The sequence below is a fragment of the Malaya genurostris genome, chromosome 1 (assembly GCF_030247185.1).
Source record: "Malaya genurostris strain Urasoe2022 chromosome 1, Malgen_1.1, whole genome shotgun sequence".
In the NCBI taxonomy this organism is placed as follows: Eukaryota; Metazoa; Arthropoda; class Insecta; order Diptera; family Culicidae; genus Malaya; species Malaya genurostris.
The window spans coordinates 46,088,799-46,106,941 of NC_080570.1; the positions used below are offsets into that span (position 1 = coordinate 46,088,799).

Below are 18,143 nucleotides of genomic sequence, written 5' to 3' on the forward strand. Positions count from 1 at the left end.
GAGAAATATTTTCTATGCACTTATGGTTGTCAATATGAACAACAATATTTTTCTCCACATTAGCGACGTAAGGCTTTCATTTCCAGCTGGTTGAACACGGCATTATTTAGATTAAACCAAATAAAACGCTTGTTTGTAAGAATTTGATTTATAGAAGTAACAATCGCAGTATTTGAACGGCACGTTCAGGACTGCCGAGAGGGAGGAATCCCCCGGGCCAGGTTTTTATTCTTCATAATATAAAAAATAAAAACTCATTTGGCATGTGAATCGTTTTGTTAACGTATTCGAAAACGTTTTTCTAATTCTATGATATTCACATGCTCACAAAATTTTAAGAAACTTTCCATGTATAGTCCAAAATAATATTGGTCCCCGGGCCCGGGCGTTTGAATTGGTGTAGCGATAGTCTGTAGCGATGATGTCTCGATTAATAATTTTCTATCAGGGAACTTTTCACAACTGGTGAGATCGATTTCAGTGAGAATTGTGGTGGCATAAAATCAGTAGTAAACTTAAGTGAGTTTTCTGGTCGATGATTTTTGTTTTGTCTGAAAATTACTTACGAACAATTTCAGTCGCAATTTTCGAAATTTTGATTTTTTCCCAACACATTCATGACGTACACAATCAAATAAATAGTCAAAGAAGGGCAGCTAAAAAGCATCAAATATTTTGAAGGAGAATCATCTGTCCCGTTCAATTAGGTGTATGGCGTAGGGGTAGGACAATAGAGTCCGGGGCGATCGATAAAAATATAGTGATATTCATGCATGGTTAGATAGTATTTCCAATACCGAAATACAATAATAAATGTTAGCAATTTGTTAAAAGTACGAAGTATATTTGGCATATAAATAACATTTTATTTTTTGAAACATATTAATAACATATTTTATCAAGGTGACTCTCTAATTGTTGATAGAAAGCTTCCGCAAATGAAGTAAAATGAACGAAACACATGTCCTAACGTTACATGAATGTTTATCAATCTCACCAAGCGAGTAAATTAAACTTAATTTTCAGGACTCCCAGAACTTTTTTATTACGGATAATTATTCGGGCATACTTGAGTATATCTTAACGTTTCTCAAGCATCACTCCAGTAAAAAAATTTCATTCTGCTTACCATACTTATCAGTATTCGAATTTGCAATTCATTTGTTAAATAAACTTATTAGAGTTAATCCAGTTGATTATCGCTTGTGAATCCGGCGATTGAACCGGATCCAGCCGGTAGCTCTGAAGTGGTTCCCCTGTACACATCTTCATTCACTAATCGCTGACGTTCGATATACATGGATACCTTCATGTTACGCAATTGATGGTTGTTGATAAGTTTCAATAGAGCAAACACAGAAAGTCCGACCCAAGTGGCAAATGAAGCCCATGCACCAAACTGAGCTGTTCCCATTTCAATGTAGAATCCGGATGTCCGCACATTCAGCTCGGTGTTGGTGATATTTTGCCCATCAGCAGTGTCGCATCTACAATGGTTTATGTAGTTAGGAAAAAGTACGTTATTAAGGAATAAGGAAACTTACGATGGAAAACGTTCAGTCATATCACTGCACCATGTCATGAATCCAAGAGTGATAATAATCGCAGCAATAATTGTCATTAGGCAAAGACTAATACTGAAAACTACATCGAAAAAAAGTGCTAGGAAAGAACTTTCCAGTTCTCTGTAAACTAGAATAGCCAATCTGAAAAAATGACAAAGCAATAACAATGATAAATCTTTCATCGTTCATGTTATTACCGATAAATTTGAAGTCCGGATATGAGAAAAAGTGTCACACCAACTAGTATGGGATAGGTACAATAGCCTTCCGAAGCCCATTTTACGTCGAAAAGACCGTCTGTTTCTTGCCAGGTTCCATTAGAAAACAACAGACAGTGACCGCTAATTGTTGAAAGGGATGTTAGACCGGTGAATCATCGTAGATTCGTTGAGTGATTGTTATGTGAATTGCGACTTACTTGAAGGAATGCACATGAACAGACAGCGGTATAAAAACGCACAACGAAAGAATCAATGCAAATACATGGCCTGCAACTTGACTCAATATAAGCACATTGGACAGAGCCATCGATCCAACGTTAGAAGCGATCGAATGTTGAAAATTTTGAGCTAGCTCTGAAGAATCGTTTGAAAATGTTTTTATTTATTTCTATTGTATCTGTAAAAGAACCAGAAGTGCCAGATCAAATGTTCAAACATTTACCAATTCGTAATAAAAATTTTTGTAATTGAAATGAATGTAATACCTTTTTTTAATTAGACGTGCAAGCAGAGTTAGATTGTTAAAATTTGAAAGGAGTATTTAAAAAAATATATATTTGCTGAAAATCGGTAAAGCTCGCTGAAAATTAATTACACTAGAATATCTGAAGTGTTCATAAAAATTTGTAAATTTTCGTTAAATCTGGCACCATTCATAGGGCAGCCAGATTAGGTCTGTATTTGACAGTTTCTCTTTCAATAATTTCAGCTGTTTTTCAAACAAGGGCAAATCTTACAAAAGTAAACAAATCGAGTTTCTCTACACGGAAAATAAAAACTACCTATTATTTGAGTTCTTTTTACTTAATTTTGAGTACTTTTGAATCTTTTCTTTCGTTCGCTCCTTCCATTGTTGTCAAAATACAAAGAGCAAAGCCACCCAACAGCGAGAGTTTCGTTCGATAAGCCAAAATAAGTAAACCGTACCAACTTGAAATTGAGTCAATACGACTCAACTTTAGAGTAAATATAATTTACCATTGAGTAGATATAACTAATCTTTAAGTATTTTTTTCCACGTGCCTTACGGAAACTACCTAGAGCCACTTTACCAAAAAATAGGTTATTGTACGGAACCCCCAAATTGGGTGGAATGTACTTAAAATTAGGTTGTTTTGCGGTTCCGTGTACATAGCAAATAAGAATGGTAACAACCTCAATGTGATTATCATTTTTTTTTACTCATAAATACGTTTATTTTTTAAGACAGTTTACATACGTTTTTCTTCGTCGTAGCATAACTTTTACATAGAATTCTTATCCTAATATAATTCTTATGTAGTCACCACGATTTGAATTTTATAAAACATATATTCCTTTTATTTTTTAAATATCATATTAGGTATTTCGTCATTTATTATTAAATCTACTTATGAATATTATTTGAATACATTGCCTTGATAATTTCATAAACTATTTCGAGTTTGTTTGTATCATTACATCATTTCTATTCAAATTTTGCAGTTAGTTGAACTAATGGACACAGTTGGAGTCAGAACTAAGTCTTGAAAGGGTCAATTATTAAATAAAAACTTCAATTGTTTCTATGAAATGATAAAGAAGATTCATGTATTGTAGGTCGCGACAAGTAAGAATGTCTCGAACTGGGAGATTGGATAGTCTACCTTGGGTACGCAAAGAATTTATTAGTTGAGATCTGACATCACGATACTCCACGCATGTCCAAACGACATGATCAATATCGCGGTAATCTTCGCCACAAGCATTCTAACTAATCATTATTAGTTTCGGAAAGTCCAATTGTGCGTCTAACGTGTAGTGATTGGACATGACTCTGGACATCACACGAATGAAATCTCTACTCACATCCAGCCCACTTTGACGATATTTTAGGAATAATTGAGTGCATCTCAGATCCCAAATCATCTCTATCTCAAGAAGCTTACCAGCTGGCAAGTGTTCTTTGAATGTTGAAGCAATAGGTCGCTCATAAATTTCATCCTCAATAGCACCACGTTTGACTAATATACCGGCTCTTTGATTGCCTGGAATGATGCAATGAGCCGGGATGTGATTATCAATTGGTATGAAGAAAATTTAGACGTGCTGAACATCAAATGTAATAATTATCTGTTTTTGAAATATATTGCAAATAAATCACACGTTATTACATTCAAACAAAGTATTGAGTAGATACATCAGCTTAACAAAGTACTGTATACGATACTGATAGGAAACTATGCACTTTTTAGTGTAATATTACAATTTTCAGAGCGACATCAATACATTTGTAAATTTCATATTACATCAAAATTGCTGCACATCACTACTCGCTACTGATGTGCAGCGATTACGATATAATAGCACAGAAATCTCGATGTCGTTCTTAAGGTAGTAATATTACACGAAAATATGCATAATATAATACCACAGACTAACAGACATGACAGTATGAGTAAATTCTTATAAAAAATAATTTTTCGTGATGCACTAGTTCCACCTATATTATACTGCGCGAACTATTTACTATCGGTACACCCCTTGTGTTATGTAAAAGTTAATTTACTAGTTGGTTCCCCCTCGTTTGTCAACACCGATCAGCTGCTTGCAGGGATGCCTGATTTCATCATAATATTTGGAAATGAATCGTCACAGTAAATTACGTTAATAATATATTAAACTTTTTAGCGATGTTGGAAGGTAACCATTTATTTTTCTCAACATTGTTCATCTAGACTATTTTTTATTGTGTTGGTAATTTTCACCCGAAATTAAGTGGCGGCAGATCAGAAGCAAGTAAATATTGCCACTAAACGGGTTCGATTTTGTATTGCGTTGAAGGATGAGAGGTAGGCACAATTTTGTATATAGTTTTGGCAATATGTATTAAATCTGTATCCTGCATGAAATTCGCATACAAATGCAAATACATATCAATACATTACAGGTAATTCTGTATAAATGGCAACTCTGTTGGTAAATGAAAAAAATAAACACAGTCTAGATGACAGACAGGATGTTTTTGATAGGGTAACGTGGCGCCATCATAACACATGTGAGTACTGTCCCAAATAAAGGAATATTCGAAATGACAGTTAAAATGATTGAAGAATCTAATTTGAGTGTCCTGTCTGTTAGTCTGTGATAATACCATAATTATATACAGTATTCAGGTAAGATGATGTAATGTACTCAATACGTTGTTTCGATGAAATAACGTGTGATTTATCTGCAATATGGATTTTAGAAAATTTTGTTCGAGCCTGTATATCTGTTATCTGTGGTTCCACCCTTCCTTACCAGAGATGCCAGGTAAAAATTTCAAATATCATCCTGGCAGGGTTGCAAAAGGCTGTATATCCGAAAAAAATCTGCAGTTAGCAAGTATGTCTTGCTGGCAGCAATTTCTCTATAAAGTATGACAAATGTCTGTAAAGTTTGATGGAAGTCTGCGAAAAACTTGATTCTCAAAAGTCTGCAAAAGTCTGCAAAACAATAAATGTTTGCAGCAGTGTTGGCGATTGCCGAGAATTTGACAGAAGCTGCTGTATTGCTATCTATATTGTATACAACATTTTCAATCCGGTAGAAGATGCTACAAGAACTCGAGTCTCTCAATGCATGAACCGTGAGAGAATTTTGCTACATTTCTTCGCTCCATTTCATACTCTGAGTATTTCACGCCCTTAAAAAAAATTTACAGTCTGATAATGATCGTTGCTGTGTGGAATTTTCCAAGAGAGAATCGCAAGTTGACAATTACCGCAGAAAATCGAGTCGATGATTCAACTTGATGATTCTCATACTAGGTTGCAATATTTCAAAACCCTTGTGTGGAGCATTCACAGACATTTTCGTTGACACAACTTATACAAAGGTTATATGCACATAGTTAGAATAAGCGGCAATAGTAAAATGATTCTATCGCAATTATCAACCGCCTGTATAGTTTCGGATCGCGAAACGAGAAAAAGCGACCGTTTGTTGCTTAAGAGAAAATCCCCACAGCAGCGTGCTAACCTTTGATCACAGACTAACAGACATGACAGTATGAGTAAATTCTTATAAAAAAAATTTTTCGTTATGCACTAGCTCCACCTATATTGTACTGCGCGAACTATTTACTATTTGTACACCCCTTGTGTTATGTAAAAGTTTTTTTACTAGTTGGTTTCCCCTCGTTTGTCAACACCGATCAGCTGCTTGCAGTGATGCCTGATTTCATCAAAATATTTGAAAATGAATCGTTACAATAAATTATTGGATTACGTTGATAATATATTTAACTTTTTCGCGATGTTGGAAGGTAACCATTTATTTGACTCAACGTTGTTCATCTAGACTATTTTTTATTGTGTTGGTAGTTATCACCCGAAATTAAGTGGCGGCAGACCAGAAGCAAGTAAATATTGTAACAAAACGGGTTCGATTTTGTCTTGCGTTGGAGGATGAGAAGTAGGCACAATTATGTATATAGTTTTGGCAATATGTATTAAATCTGTATCCTGCATGAAATTCGCATGGACGTATACAAATCAATACATTATAGGTAATTCTGTATGAATGGCAACTCTGTTGGTAAATGAAAAAATAAACACAGTCTAGATGACAGACAGGATGTTTTTGATAGGGTAACGTGGCGCCATCATGACACATGTGAGTACTGTCCCAAATAAAGGAATATTCGAAATGACCGTTAAAATGATTGAAGAATCTAATTTGAGTGTCCTGTCTGTTAGTCTGTGCTTTGATTCTCAGAAATGACATCGAGAGAAATTCGCTCTCGCACTGGTCTGCTAGTAATTGAATTATCGCCCTGTTTGTTGGCATCGGACACGGAGGGCGAAACTTACGTAAACAAATGGAATGGCAGTTTCGCCCTTTATAGTTCTTTGTATTACTATGATTGAGATTTTTATAGGATCCGAAATTTCAGGCAAAACTGTAGGATTATGATGCATTTATTAGTAGGTGAGAGAAACTCGATTTGTTTACTTTTGTAAGATTCGCCCATCTTTGGAAAACAGCATGATTTTCAATATTATTCCTTAAAACCTGCAACACTGCTTTAGTTTGACATTTCCGTTTTGGGCGTCGCGCACCTGCAGAACGGACAAGAAAAGAGAGCACAGAAAGTGAAAAAATGGAAACCTAAACAAAAGGTTAGCAGTTAGTTTTACGAGAATATTATTATTAAAGGTGTTTAATGATAATGCAATCTGAAGAAATAGCGGAATGAGTTGTTGAACTGACTTGAGAGTCAATTTATCGTATTGGAATATCGCAAGAACAGCAAAAACAATGATGGATATATGTCGCCTAGTGTCCGATCAGCCTGACGACAATCTCAAGATGGTAGAAATTGATTTTCAGGCGCTATGTCGTATATGTGGCGCACTCGGAGAAAATTTAACTTCGGTGTTCGGAAAGCGCGCGGCAGATCGGTTACGCGAACGGATTGGCAAATACCTGCAGATTGATATTCTGTCCGAGGACTGTTTACCTACCAAAGTATGCGACGACTGTCGGGAAACATTAGATCGGTTCCACGAGCTATACGAAAAATGTCACCGAACCGAAGAAAAGTTTCGCACAATGTTAAGCGCTGCTGAAGAGTTGAAAGAAATCGAGGAGGACGCTAAAGTGGTTTCTGCGGATGCAACGGAAGATGAAGGCGACTTGTTAAACGATGACGTTCCTTTGGGTTTACAACACAAAGATGATGGACAGGACGACCTGTTCGATAAGAAAGGGTGAGTGTTTTGTCGATATAATTGAACAAGTTTGAACTGAATAATATGCACACGTAGTTAATTATGATATTAAAGTCCCGCGATGGAGTGCCGAACATCCGAGGATGACTAAAATCCGCATTACGCTAATTGCATGTCATGTAATTGCAGGGTATTACTTCGGCACTCCATCAGCGAATTGAGCTTAAATATACAAGATCGGGATTCCAGAGACTACATAGAAGATAATGATGATTTCTATAAAGAATATCAATTTTTAGAACCAAAGTTGGAGCATGTAGATAATGTTAGCTGTTTCATATCGAATTCAAATCGCGCTTCCGCTATGCCTCGTGAAACTGTGGTAATAGACCAGGGAACAATCGTAAAACAAGAGAAAACTTACTACAAATGTGCCGACTGTGGCAAACAGATGAAATCTCCATACACGTACCAAGCTCACTTGCGAATTCACAACGGCGAAAGGCCATTTATGTGTCCGCACTGTCAGCAAGCATTTCGAATATCACAGGGGCTCAACCGGCATGTTCGCGAGGTACATCAGAAACTTAGAGCATATAAATGTGAAATTTGCAAAAAGGGCTTCGGAAACAGTCGAAATTTGAGCCAACATCGTCTGTTGCATACTAACGAGCGCACCTATTCCTGTGACATTTGCGAGAAATCTTTCAAACAGAAGGCAAGTCTTTATCTGCACAAGCGAACGCACGGAGAAAAACGGGATTTCGTATGCCCAGTGTGCTCACGTGGATTCTATACCCGTGCAAAATTGCGGCTCCACGAAACCACCCATTCGGAGGATTGGAGTCACACCTGCGATGCGTGTGGTCAGAGTTTTCGCTCGAGACGTAATTTGGTTCGACACTGGAAGAACCATTCAACGGGAACACCGTTTCAGTGTGCAATCTGTGCGAACCGATTCAAGCAGAAACGTTACCTACTGAAACATCTCAAGACACAGCACCGGAAAGAATCCGGTTGAGATTGTTGAATCTATCGACAAATAAATGAATTCTACATTCGATTATCTCTTTATTTATTAGAGGAACAAAGATTGTGACTCACAGATTAAATCTAAATTTAAGATACTAACAAGAGTTTCGTTATGCGAATGAAAATTATGAAAATGAAGTGTCTTTTTCCTTAAGGCTCTACGTAAGGTTCTTGCTTTACCTGACTTCCTTACTGCATGTCGATCGCACTCGATCGCGTCTCCAGAACATGACCGAAAAACTTTCCAGGATACTCTTAAGCTATCTATGTATTGCCGACGATCCCTTTTTTCGATTCTCTAGTGTGCATCACGTAGGCCATTCTGTCTTCTGACACTCTTGCTACGTGCTCAGTCCATTGTAATCTGTGGTGTTTTATTGGTCTTCCGATGTCAGCTGCTTTGTAAATTTGATACAACTCGTGGTTCATCCGTCTGCACTATTTCTGTTCTTTACTAACGAGTATTGAGCGCAGGATCTTCTCAAACAAGCCGAGTACTCGAATATCTGCCTCCTGTACATGGTATTTCATATACAACATTTACTCGTCGGTCTTTTGTTATAACTTCGTCGAAACCTAACATCATTATCGCATGAGTTTCAAGATATATAAACTCGCAGTTTCTCTTTGAAAATGTACAATATCCTCTTCCACAACACTACGATCAACACCAAACATACCATTTCACACGTGGACCAATAAATCCCGTGACTAATATAAGAAAACTAATATTTCTGGCAAAACTTCATTCATAGTCTCCTTCAAGAACAACACTCAGTTTAATGCTTCTTCAACATTTCAATTTCTTGTAGCACAATTTATCCTCCGCCTCGAAGTAAGCGTTTGTTTCAATAATGACTTCTCTCATTGGAGTAGAATCTGTTTTTTTCTTGGAGAATTTAATTGAATCCTGGGAACAGGTAGTAGTCGCTGGGGGCTATATCTGGCGAATATGGTGTGTGCGGCAGAAATCCGAAGCCCAATTTATGCGCTGGAAATAATCGATGCGTTGTTGTTTTTTGTCCACCGTGAGGAACCGAGGCACCCATTTTTACAACAGCTCCTCAGGTCGAAGCGAGACAATTCAATGCTTCCTCTTGCTTTGTCGCCGAAATAGCTAATTTCTCCAATATTAACCCGATTTACGAAAAATCAGAAACATACTATTATAGATAAATGATTTTACTATGCATTTAGCAAAAAATATCAGTTAGAAAGCATTTCTTTCGCGAGATTTTTTGCGAGTTATGTTAAACATTTTGTTTTCTTGTGTGTCGAGATTGTGAGTGTGCGAAAGAATAAGGAAAAACTCATTTATTTTTACAACTCGCACGAAATCTTCCGATAAAAAAGTTTATTAGGCACAATTTATATACAAATCGATAGAAAAACTAATTATCTAGAATCGTATGTTCTTGGAATTTCGGTTTTCTTCCCCGTTCTCTCGCAATTTTGGGTGCAATACGTGAAACCCCGGGATAGGCAGCGAACGGCACCTGACCACGGCGAAGCGCTATCTTAATATGGAAACTTGATTTGCCACGCCATCTTTGTACTAGTCCCGAGACTTTTGGATCCACGTGTTTGCAAAACCAAGAAGCATATGAGAATTATTGATGTCGGTTCCATTTCTCTGCATGCCGGATCTTCGTATCGCAACTTCGAGCAATTTATTAAACAAAGCAATAGCGATTGAATCGCTTTTCTTTGATTTATTTAATGCATTTGCTCAATAGTTTATAAAAACCTAAGCAAATATTTTCAAAGTTAGTATTTATTATGCAAATTTTTCCGTAGAATCGATTTATGATAGTTAGAAGATCCGCAAAATTGACTACCATGCCCGTTTTGCTCCAATTCCTCTTTTTTATGACTTTACTTTGAAAACTAACTGTGATACTCTGGAAAAAATTGAATTCGTCCAATCGGAAGGTATTCCTAACACGTTCATAAGTTTGATGAATGGAATGTTTTAAATGAGATTGACCGCAAACAACTGTATTCTGTTTTACCCCCAGTCATCTTCTTCAATGAATTTACAGAAAAAAAAGTTCTACTGATCCTACCCCAATTTTCAGATTTACAGTCCCGAAGCAGATCCAATATGATCTACCAATATTGGTTCATATTACGTACAAAACATCTGTGATCCAATTAAACACAATGGGAATGACAGTACTAGAATGTTTAGCCCCAATTTTTATCAATTTCTGGTTAAACCCAATTTATATCAAAATAGTATTTCTGGTTAAACTTTCTTTCGTATACCGAAAGCAGGCTGATTGCGGTTGATGAAAATCAATCGATATTACGAAGAAAGACCTTGAAATAAAACTACAAATGGATTCAATGACCGCTCGAATCTTGTTATAGCGTTTTACCTCAATTTTTTAAATTGATCCTCAATTTTTTTTTCAATTGAGCCTTTTGATCTACAATTCGGAAGCAGATCCAATACGAACTATCAATATTGGTCCATATTACGTGAAAAAAATTTCAGCAATCCAAATATAAAATTTTATGGTTTATATCTGTCTTTGAAGGTTTTATAACAGTTTCGAGGTAAAATTCTCCTGAATTCTGAAAGGAGCCTGGTCGAATCAATTATTGATAAAACAGATTGGTTATAATATACTATCATTTTGTCGAAAATACGCAGTGGCTTAAGCAGCTCTTTGGACATTTTCGCAGTAACATGATCAATGTATCTTGATTTGAAAAATTATTTGAAAAAAAATAAGGTGAACAAAATTTTGTGTTCGAAGAGCACTTACAAACATGTTTACATTCTTTCGGTTTTTTGCACAGATAATTATTTCTCTTTTTTTTTTAAATAACTATTTATTGGAATATGAGTTAAAATTATATTATTAAGATTTAAATTGGGTGTTCAGCCACAAGTGGTGACTTTTCAGCCCTATTATATATATATATATATATATATATATATATATATATATATATATATATATATATATATATGTATATATATATATATATATATATATATATATATATATATATATATATATATATATATATATATATATATATATATATATATATATATATATATATATATATATATATATATATATATATATATATATATATATATATATATATATATATATATATATATATATATATATATATATATATATATATATATATATATATATACATACATATATATATATATATATATATATATATATATATATATATATATATATATATATATATATATATATATATATATATATATATATATATATATATATATGATTTGGTTATTACCATGAGGACTTTATTTGCTTCCGCAATTCTGAGATTTTTGTGTAGGGAAAATTCTAAACCTACTTGTATTGTGTAATGGGGAAAAGGAACTTATATACTAACTTACTAACTAATACAGAGAGTGATTCGATTCAATTGAAGATTGCATCGATTTTTGTCGGAAATAATTATTTCTCTATTTTCTCATCAGTATCGTCAGTGTTTTCTGCTGACAGTGATTCGTCTACGACAGATTGATAAAAACATTGAACTGTTTTTCAAACCAGAAATACGATCTATGAAATAAATTGGGATAGAACGGTATAGCAAGATTCATGCGGCCATTGAATCCATTTGTAATATTATTTCTAGGTCTTTGTTCGCAATATCAATCGATTTTCATCAACCGCAATCAGCCTGCTTTCGGTATGCGAATGAAAGTTTAACCACAAATACGACTATTGATAAAAATTGGGATAAAACGGGTTAAACAGGTTAGTACTTTTATTCCCATTGTGTTTTATTGGATCACAAATGTTTTGCACGTAATATGAACCAATATTGATAGATCGTATTAGATCTGCTTTTGGATTGTAGATCATATTTTAACTGAATATCATACTTAGAAATGCAATGGGGTCAAACGGTACAACGAGTTTTCTGCTGTCATTAAAACTATAAGAAAACGATTTGATAGACTTTTTTACATCAGAAACAGTATTCGCTTTTTCATTCTTCGGTTTTACAATGCTGTATAAAAAGGAACTTGGGGTGAAATGAACATGATAGCAAATGAACTTCTAAATACATGGAATCGAATTTACTGACCATTTTATACCAAAAAAGTGATTTGTAGTCAGCTTTATCATGCCTGCAAAAAATCGTCGCGTTTTTTGGTCCATTTTTCCCCACAGTGCAGTGGTTCCCAAACACAAAATTAAAACTCTCGGACAATCGAATTAACATTTTACAGATAATGCGGTATAACTTAATTATTAATTCAAGATCGTATTGATCAAACATTGGGTAAGCAAAATAAAAGTCAACGAAATCTAACATACAATTGCTCAACCGACGAATTAAAGAGAGATCGTCTGGTAGGGGAAATGTGCAATAAGTTTTTGTGTGCGAAATTCTACCACAGGGGATCAACTAAAATGTGAACCACACCGGCCGTGCACAGTCAGATCAAATACCAAGTTATTTTTTTTTCTACCGGAATTCTGACTTGTGCATCATCACATCAGAAGTTCAGTTGGCAGAACGATTCGATTTGTAACTGTCTCTGAGAGCTTGTGACGCCGGTGTTTGGATTTCGTTATTTTCATTTTATCAGTCACTGAGTAATAGAGAAAAGCTCTGCAGTAGGTGTGTTTTCTTGTGGCGTATGTGGACAACACTGATTTTTTTTCGGGTGATCGTCCAAAAGTAACTTTTCGAGTCGTTTATGGTTTTGATTTTACTTGTGTAAGTGTACAAAAACGAAAACATTTGAAATCAAACAGTTTATTTGCACAAGGTTTCACGGAGAAAATAAAGATAAAAATTAAGTTTTGCGGATAAAGAAAGATATGAATGATTGTGTGTATTATATTTGTTAGTATTTGGTTCTATAATTGTTAGGTCCTCTCACTTAATAATAATTAAGCGCTATCTGTATTCTGGTCCTGAACACTGGATCTGGTTATCGAACAAGGTTTCTGGACTCCTGATAAAAACCTTAACCTAGATTCTGACCTGAATTCGAAACATAGGCTTGGAGTTGGATTCTGGACTAGAATTCTGTTTTCCGAACTTTTGACAGAGTTTCTGAAACTAAACTTTGAAATTAGATTGTGGACGAAAGTTCTGTTCCTGGATTCTTGACCAGTATTTTGCACTTGGACTGTGAATTTGGACTGGGTTCTGGACCTGAATTCTCTCGGATCCTTCAATTCGAAACTAGAACCTTAATTATTGACAAGGATGCTAAACCTAGACCAGAATTCTGAGCCTCAGGGCCCGACAAGTTTTCTGGATCTTAATACTGAATCTGGACCAACGTTGCCAGGTATACCGATTTCTCGGTATTTATGCTGATTTTTGACTTCTATACCGCAATACAGATATGTTTTCCTAAAATACCGATAATTCAATGATCATACAGATAAATACCGTTTTGGTTTTCTTTTTCCGGGATAAGCCTGAGAAAAGGTAACATCTTTTTATTTGTTCAATTGTTTCAGCTTCGGTGACATTTTCCTGGCATTTATGTAGCAGACATTATGATACCGATAGATTTTTGCGTTGGATACAATATGGTCTGGCAACGCTGATTTGGACATGGATTTTGAAGCAAAATCTGAACATGAAGCAGATATCTGCACTTGGGTTCTGAGCATGAATTCGTATTCTAGACCTGAACCTAGTTTCTTGACTTGAACTACTGACGTGGATTTTGAGTCTATTCAGGATTCTAACAAGATCTCTGATAATTTGATATGCACCAGAATCGTGAACCTGGAATTTGATCCTGATTTTGGATTCTAAACCTGTACCTGGATTCAGGAACAGAACTCTGAACTTGGATTCCAGGTCCAAATTTTGTAACATGGTTAAGGACATTAATTTTGGATCTGAGTTCTGTACCTGCATTCTGTATTCTGATTCTGAACCCGTATCTGCTTGGATTCAGAATCTGGACATGAATGGAGTAACTTGACCTAACCTCTGAATATGAATTTGAGATCTGAGTGGCGAATCTGAATTCTGAACCTAAATTCGGGACTTCGATTCTGGACCAGAATTCTAAGTCTGGACCTGGATTCTGTAACGAGATGCTGGACCTCAACTCTTGACCTATGGATACAAAATTCTGAACTTGTACTCAGATTCTGGTCCACAATTCTTGATAGAGGATAGGATAGAGGAGGGATTCTGGAAAATAATTCTTAACCTGGACTTGGACTTTGGTTCTGGGCCAGAATCTTGATCCCGGATTTTGATTCAGGACCGTAACTCCTAACAGAGTTTTGGAATCTGATCCTGAATCTTGACTCTTCACCTGAGTTCTGGACCTTGTTTCAGAACATGGACCTGGATTTCTAAGCGAAAATCAGGTTCCGAATTCTGGGCCTGAATTTTTCATAGTTTTCCGTGACCTGAATTTTGAACATGGACCTGAGGTCTTATCTCAGGCCTAGAATCTGGATTTAAATGCCTGGAAAAATTTTGGGTCTGAACCTAAATTCTAATTCGGGAAGCAGAATTCTGGACCTTAATTCTGGGTTTGAACAATTTTTTTTACATCATTTATTTTACCCCGGCTTTTGGGTTTGAACAAGATTTTTGACTCTAATTCTGAATTCTGAACCTGTATCTGAATTTCCTTTCTGTATTTTGTATGGATCGAATTTGGAAAAAAGACATGATTTAAATTTCTATTGAAACATTTAAACATTTCATCTTCTCACTTTCATTTTCTTACTCACAAATCTCACAAGAAGATTTACATCATTGATTTACATCAGATCATTCTTACAACAAATAGATTGGCTTGATTCTGGATTGTATTTCGCAATGTTTTCCACATTTACTCAGGGCCTATCTCAGAAAGATTTTATTTAACTAGCGAAGCCCACTATTTGCGACTCATTGCCCACCTGTTGTCAATTATGAGTTTACTACCCACTAAAATGAGCTAGAGCCGACCAGTGAGCTGTAGGGACTACTTTGGGAATCACTGATCTAATGCCACATTTGATTTTACTTTGAAAGTCGTTCACCGGTGGTGTCATCAATTCTCAGTTATTACAGATACACAAACAGTAATGAGATACAATAGGAAATAAAATGGGTTTTCTTCGTAAGAAGATTCAAAGGAACAATTTTACTAGAAAGCTTCTAAGGTGTATTTTCGCAAATTTGCACTTCCGCAATGTTAGACATTATCCTTTTTTACGAAACTAAAAGCAAAGCTGGTGAAAAAAATATTCTGGTTGAGTTGACTGAATTTCGTAGTTAATTTTTGTTCATTTAATCATGTTTGGTTCGAAGTGCTCCTTCTACCTGGTAGTCAATGCTGTGTTCCCGTCTCGGTCGTTGACCATAACCGGTGCGGGTGCCCATATTCTTCTCATGCTATTCTATGTCTCTGCTTTGCACTATCTCGCTGAACTTTTGTTTCTTACGCCGGTTCAAAACATCGAAATTCATAAAAAATCGTATTGTCCTACTTTCAGCAAACGCCTAACCCGTAGCTCGAAGGCCTTCACCTGCAGTTTCTGCAAAACGAACGGTACCATCAAGGCAAATACGTTCGCTAGCAAAGCCAGCCTGGTGGATCATCTGAAGGATCAGCACTCGGAGCAAATATTTCACTGTGAACAGTGTGACAACTATCTGGATCGAAATGTACTAATCCAACACATGACGATGCATGCGCTCAGCCTGTTTAGTCAAACCGGTGCTAACGAGTCGCAACCGGAGGACGAAGACGATCAGGAGCAGCAGACATCCGGGGTGGACCTGGAGGAAGGTGAAGGTAGCCAACAGACGGCGGAAGGTAAGTCCGGTGAGGGAACGGAAGTCGGTAACAAAGAAAATGATGAAAAGTCCCCACCACCGCCGGAAGTGAAAACTGAGTCTCGGAAACTGTACTGTTATATTTGTGAGAAAACTTTGGCAAACCGTAGCGCATACTCGTATCACATTAATCAGGTTCATTTGAACATAAAAAATTTCACCTGTACGTACTGTAGTAAAAAGTTTGGAAATCAGAGGCTATTGAAAAACCATGTTGCAGGGGTGCACTCTCGTGACCGCAACTACACGTGCCCAACCTGCTCGAAGCGGTTCAAAACGAATGTGGCACTGTACAATCACCAGCGCACTCACGACGATGGTGCGGTGAAATTTTCGTGTACGTTTTGCGATAAGAAGTTCCGGTACCGAAATCATCTCACTAGTCATCAGTTAATTCATATGAATGAACGAAACTTCCCCTGCACTCAGTGCGACAAGAAGTTCAACAATCCGGAGTGCTTGCAGAAACACAAGTTGACCCATGTGGAAACGCTTCCCTATCAGTGTCCGCTGTGCGGATTCAGTACCAAACAGAAACGCTATCTGGTGATGCATGCCAAACGGATTCACATGGTACGGTAAGAATGGACCACCCTCTGGCAGACGGAGCGAAGCGGAAATGGCACAATAATATTGTATTGAGATTTCATTCCCCTCCACGAAATAGGTTTGGTTTCCTATTGAAACAAAGTATGAATCGATGTACTACCCATTATTACACTAATAAAACGTAAGTGGCTATCTTAGAATGTAGGAAACGATTACGTACTCATATGTGAACAAGTACACACCACTCGTAGATCCTATGGTGGTTTATCCAATTTCATTAATTTATTTAGTAGAGGAAAATATTATCGCGCTATGTTTATTGGCTACCGGTGTACCTGACAAGAATTAGCAATTAGGAAAACGGCAACAGAACTGGATAAATAAAGTTGAAACAACATGAAACCAGCATGCTACATTAAACTGAACGTTTTAGATTATATTGTACTCTACTCCGATTAATTGTTTGTCTCGTTATTGGTTGTTTTGAATAAGCGCCGCACGCGCATGAAAGTTGTAGGAAGAAACCGTGCGCAAGCGAAATCTAGTACTAATGATAATAATAGTCTTATTTATTGCCAGTATTATATTAGTGCAGTTTAGTCTCATGTGCCGCAGTCGTAAATTATTTGAAAACCCGCTTGATATTATCGCTTCTATGTCGTATTTATTAAAATATACACCTTCCCAACATAGGCATTCTTCTTTATGGTAAACAAGCTATTGCTATCCGAAATTATTCCAAATTCAATATATGAGCAATTCTGGAAATGGGTTTGATCATTAGACTTCACATACTTCGATTTGGATGAAACTATGATGTTCTGCAGTGTAGCTACCAAACATCTTCATGCAGCTCGATCTATGGCCGCTCTTTGCTAGCCACTTAATCGATCCTCCTTGCTTGATATTAACAAGTGTTGCCAAGTTAACTACTTGAAAAATATACAACGGCCATTGAAATCCAATCCGCAGGCTTTTTGGAAACAAGTGAACGAACGAAGGAAGAAGCTTTTTTCGGAAATTTTCTCGTGCCTTTACAAACGAAACCTCTAGCCCGCAACAAATTACACTCGCTGCGCGTAACGTTTCTGAATCTACTAATTCATTAAATCTCATTAATATTGACGAGGATTTTATTCGTACGGCAATCGCTTACATGAAGTCTTCTACCTTATCTGGCCCTGACAGCTTACTGATAGTTATTTTGAAAAAATGTTCGACTGGGGTAATTGCTCTCCTTTGTCGACTATTTCGGATGT

General features: G+C 36.2%; 2 protein-coding genes across 3 annotated transcripts; one reads left to right on the forward strand and one right to left on the reverse strand.

Annotated features, from left to right (window-relative positions):
• Positions 1 to 823: 823 nt before the first annotated feature.
• LOC131438656 (transmembrane protein 179) lies at positions 824 to 2,186 on the reverse strand. The gene is made up of 4 exons (XM_058608815.1): positions 1,984 to 2,186; positions 1,763 to 1,906; positions 1,545 to 1,706; positions 824 to 1,487 (listed from the first exon to the last, which is right to left on the reverse strand). Exons 1-4 carry the CDS (start codon positions 2,091 to 2,093, stop codon positions 1,184 to 1,186), a joined length of 720 nt encoding a protein of 239 aa, XP_058464798.1. The 5' UTR covers positions 2,094 to 2,186; the 3' UTR covers positions 824 to 1,183.
• Positions 2,187 to 6,860: 4,674 nt separating this feature from the next.
• LOC131438664 (zinc finger protein 567-like) lies at positions 6,861 to 17,802 on the forward strand. 2 transcript variants are annotated; one of them, XM_058608828.1, is made up of 2 exons: positions 6,861 to 7,500; positions 15,993 to 17,802. In XM_058608828.1, exons 1-2 carry the CDS (start codon positions 7,049 to 7,051, stop codon positions 16,915 to 16,917), a joined length of 1,377 nt encoding a protein of 458 aa, XP_058464811.1. In that variant the 5' UTR covers positions 6,861 to 7,048; the 3' UTR covers positions 16,918 to 17,802. The 2 variants fall into 2 exon arrangements, with proteins under 2 accessions (XP_058464811.1, XP_058464819.1); XM_058608836.1 differs by lacking the exon at positions 15,993 to 17,802 and adding an exon at positions 7,651 to 9,496.
• Positions 17,803 to 18,143: the final 341 nt, after the last annotated feature.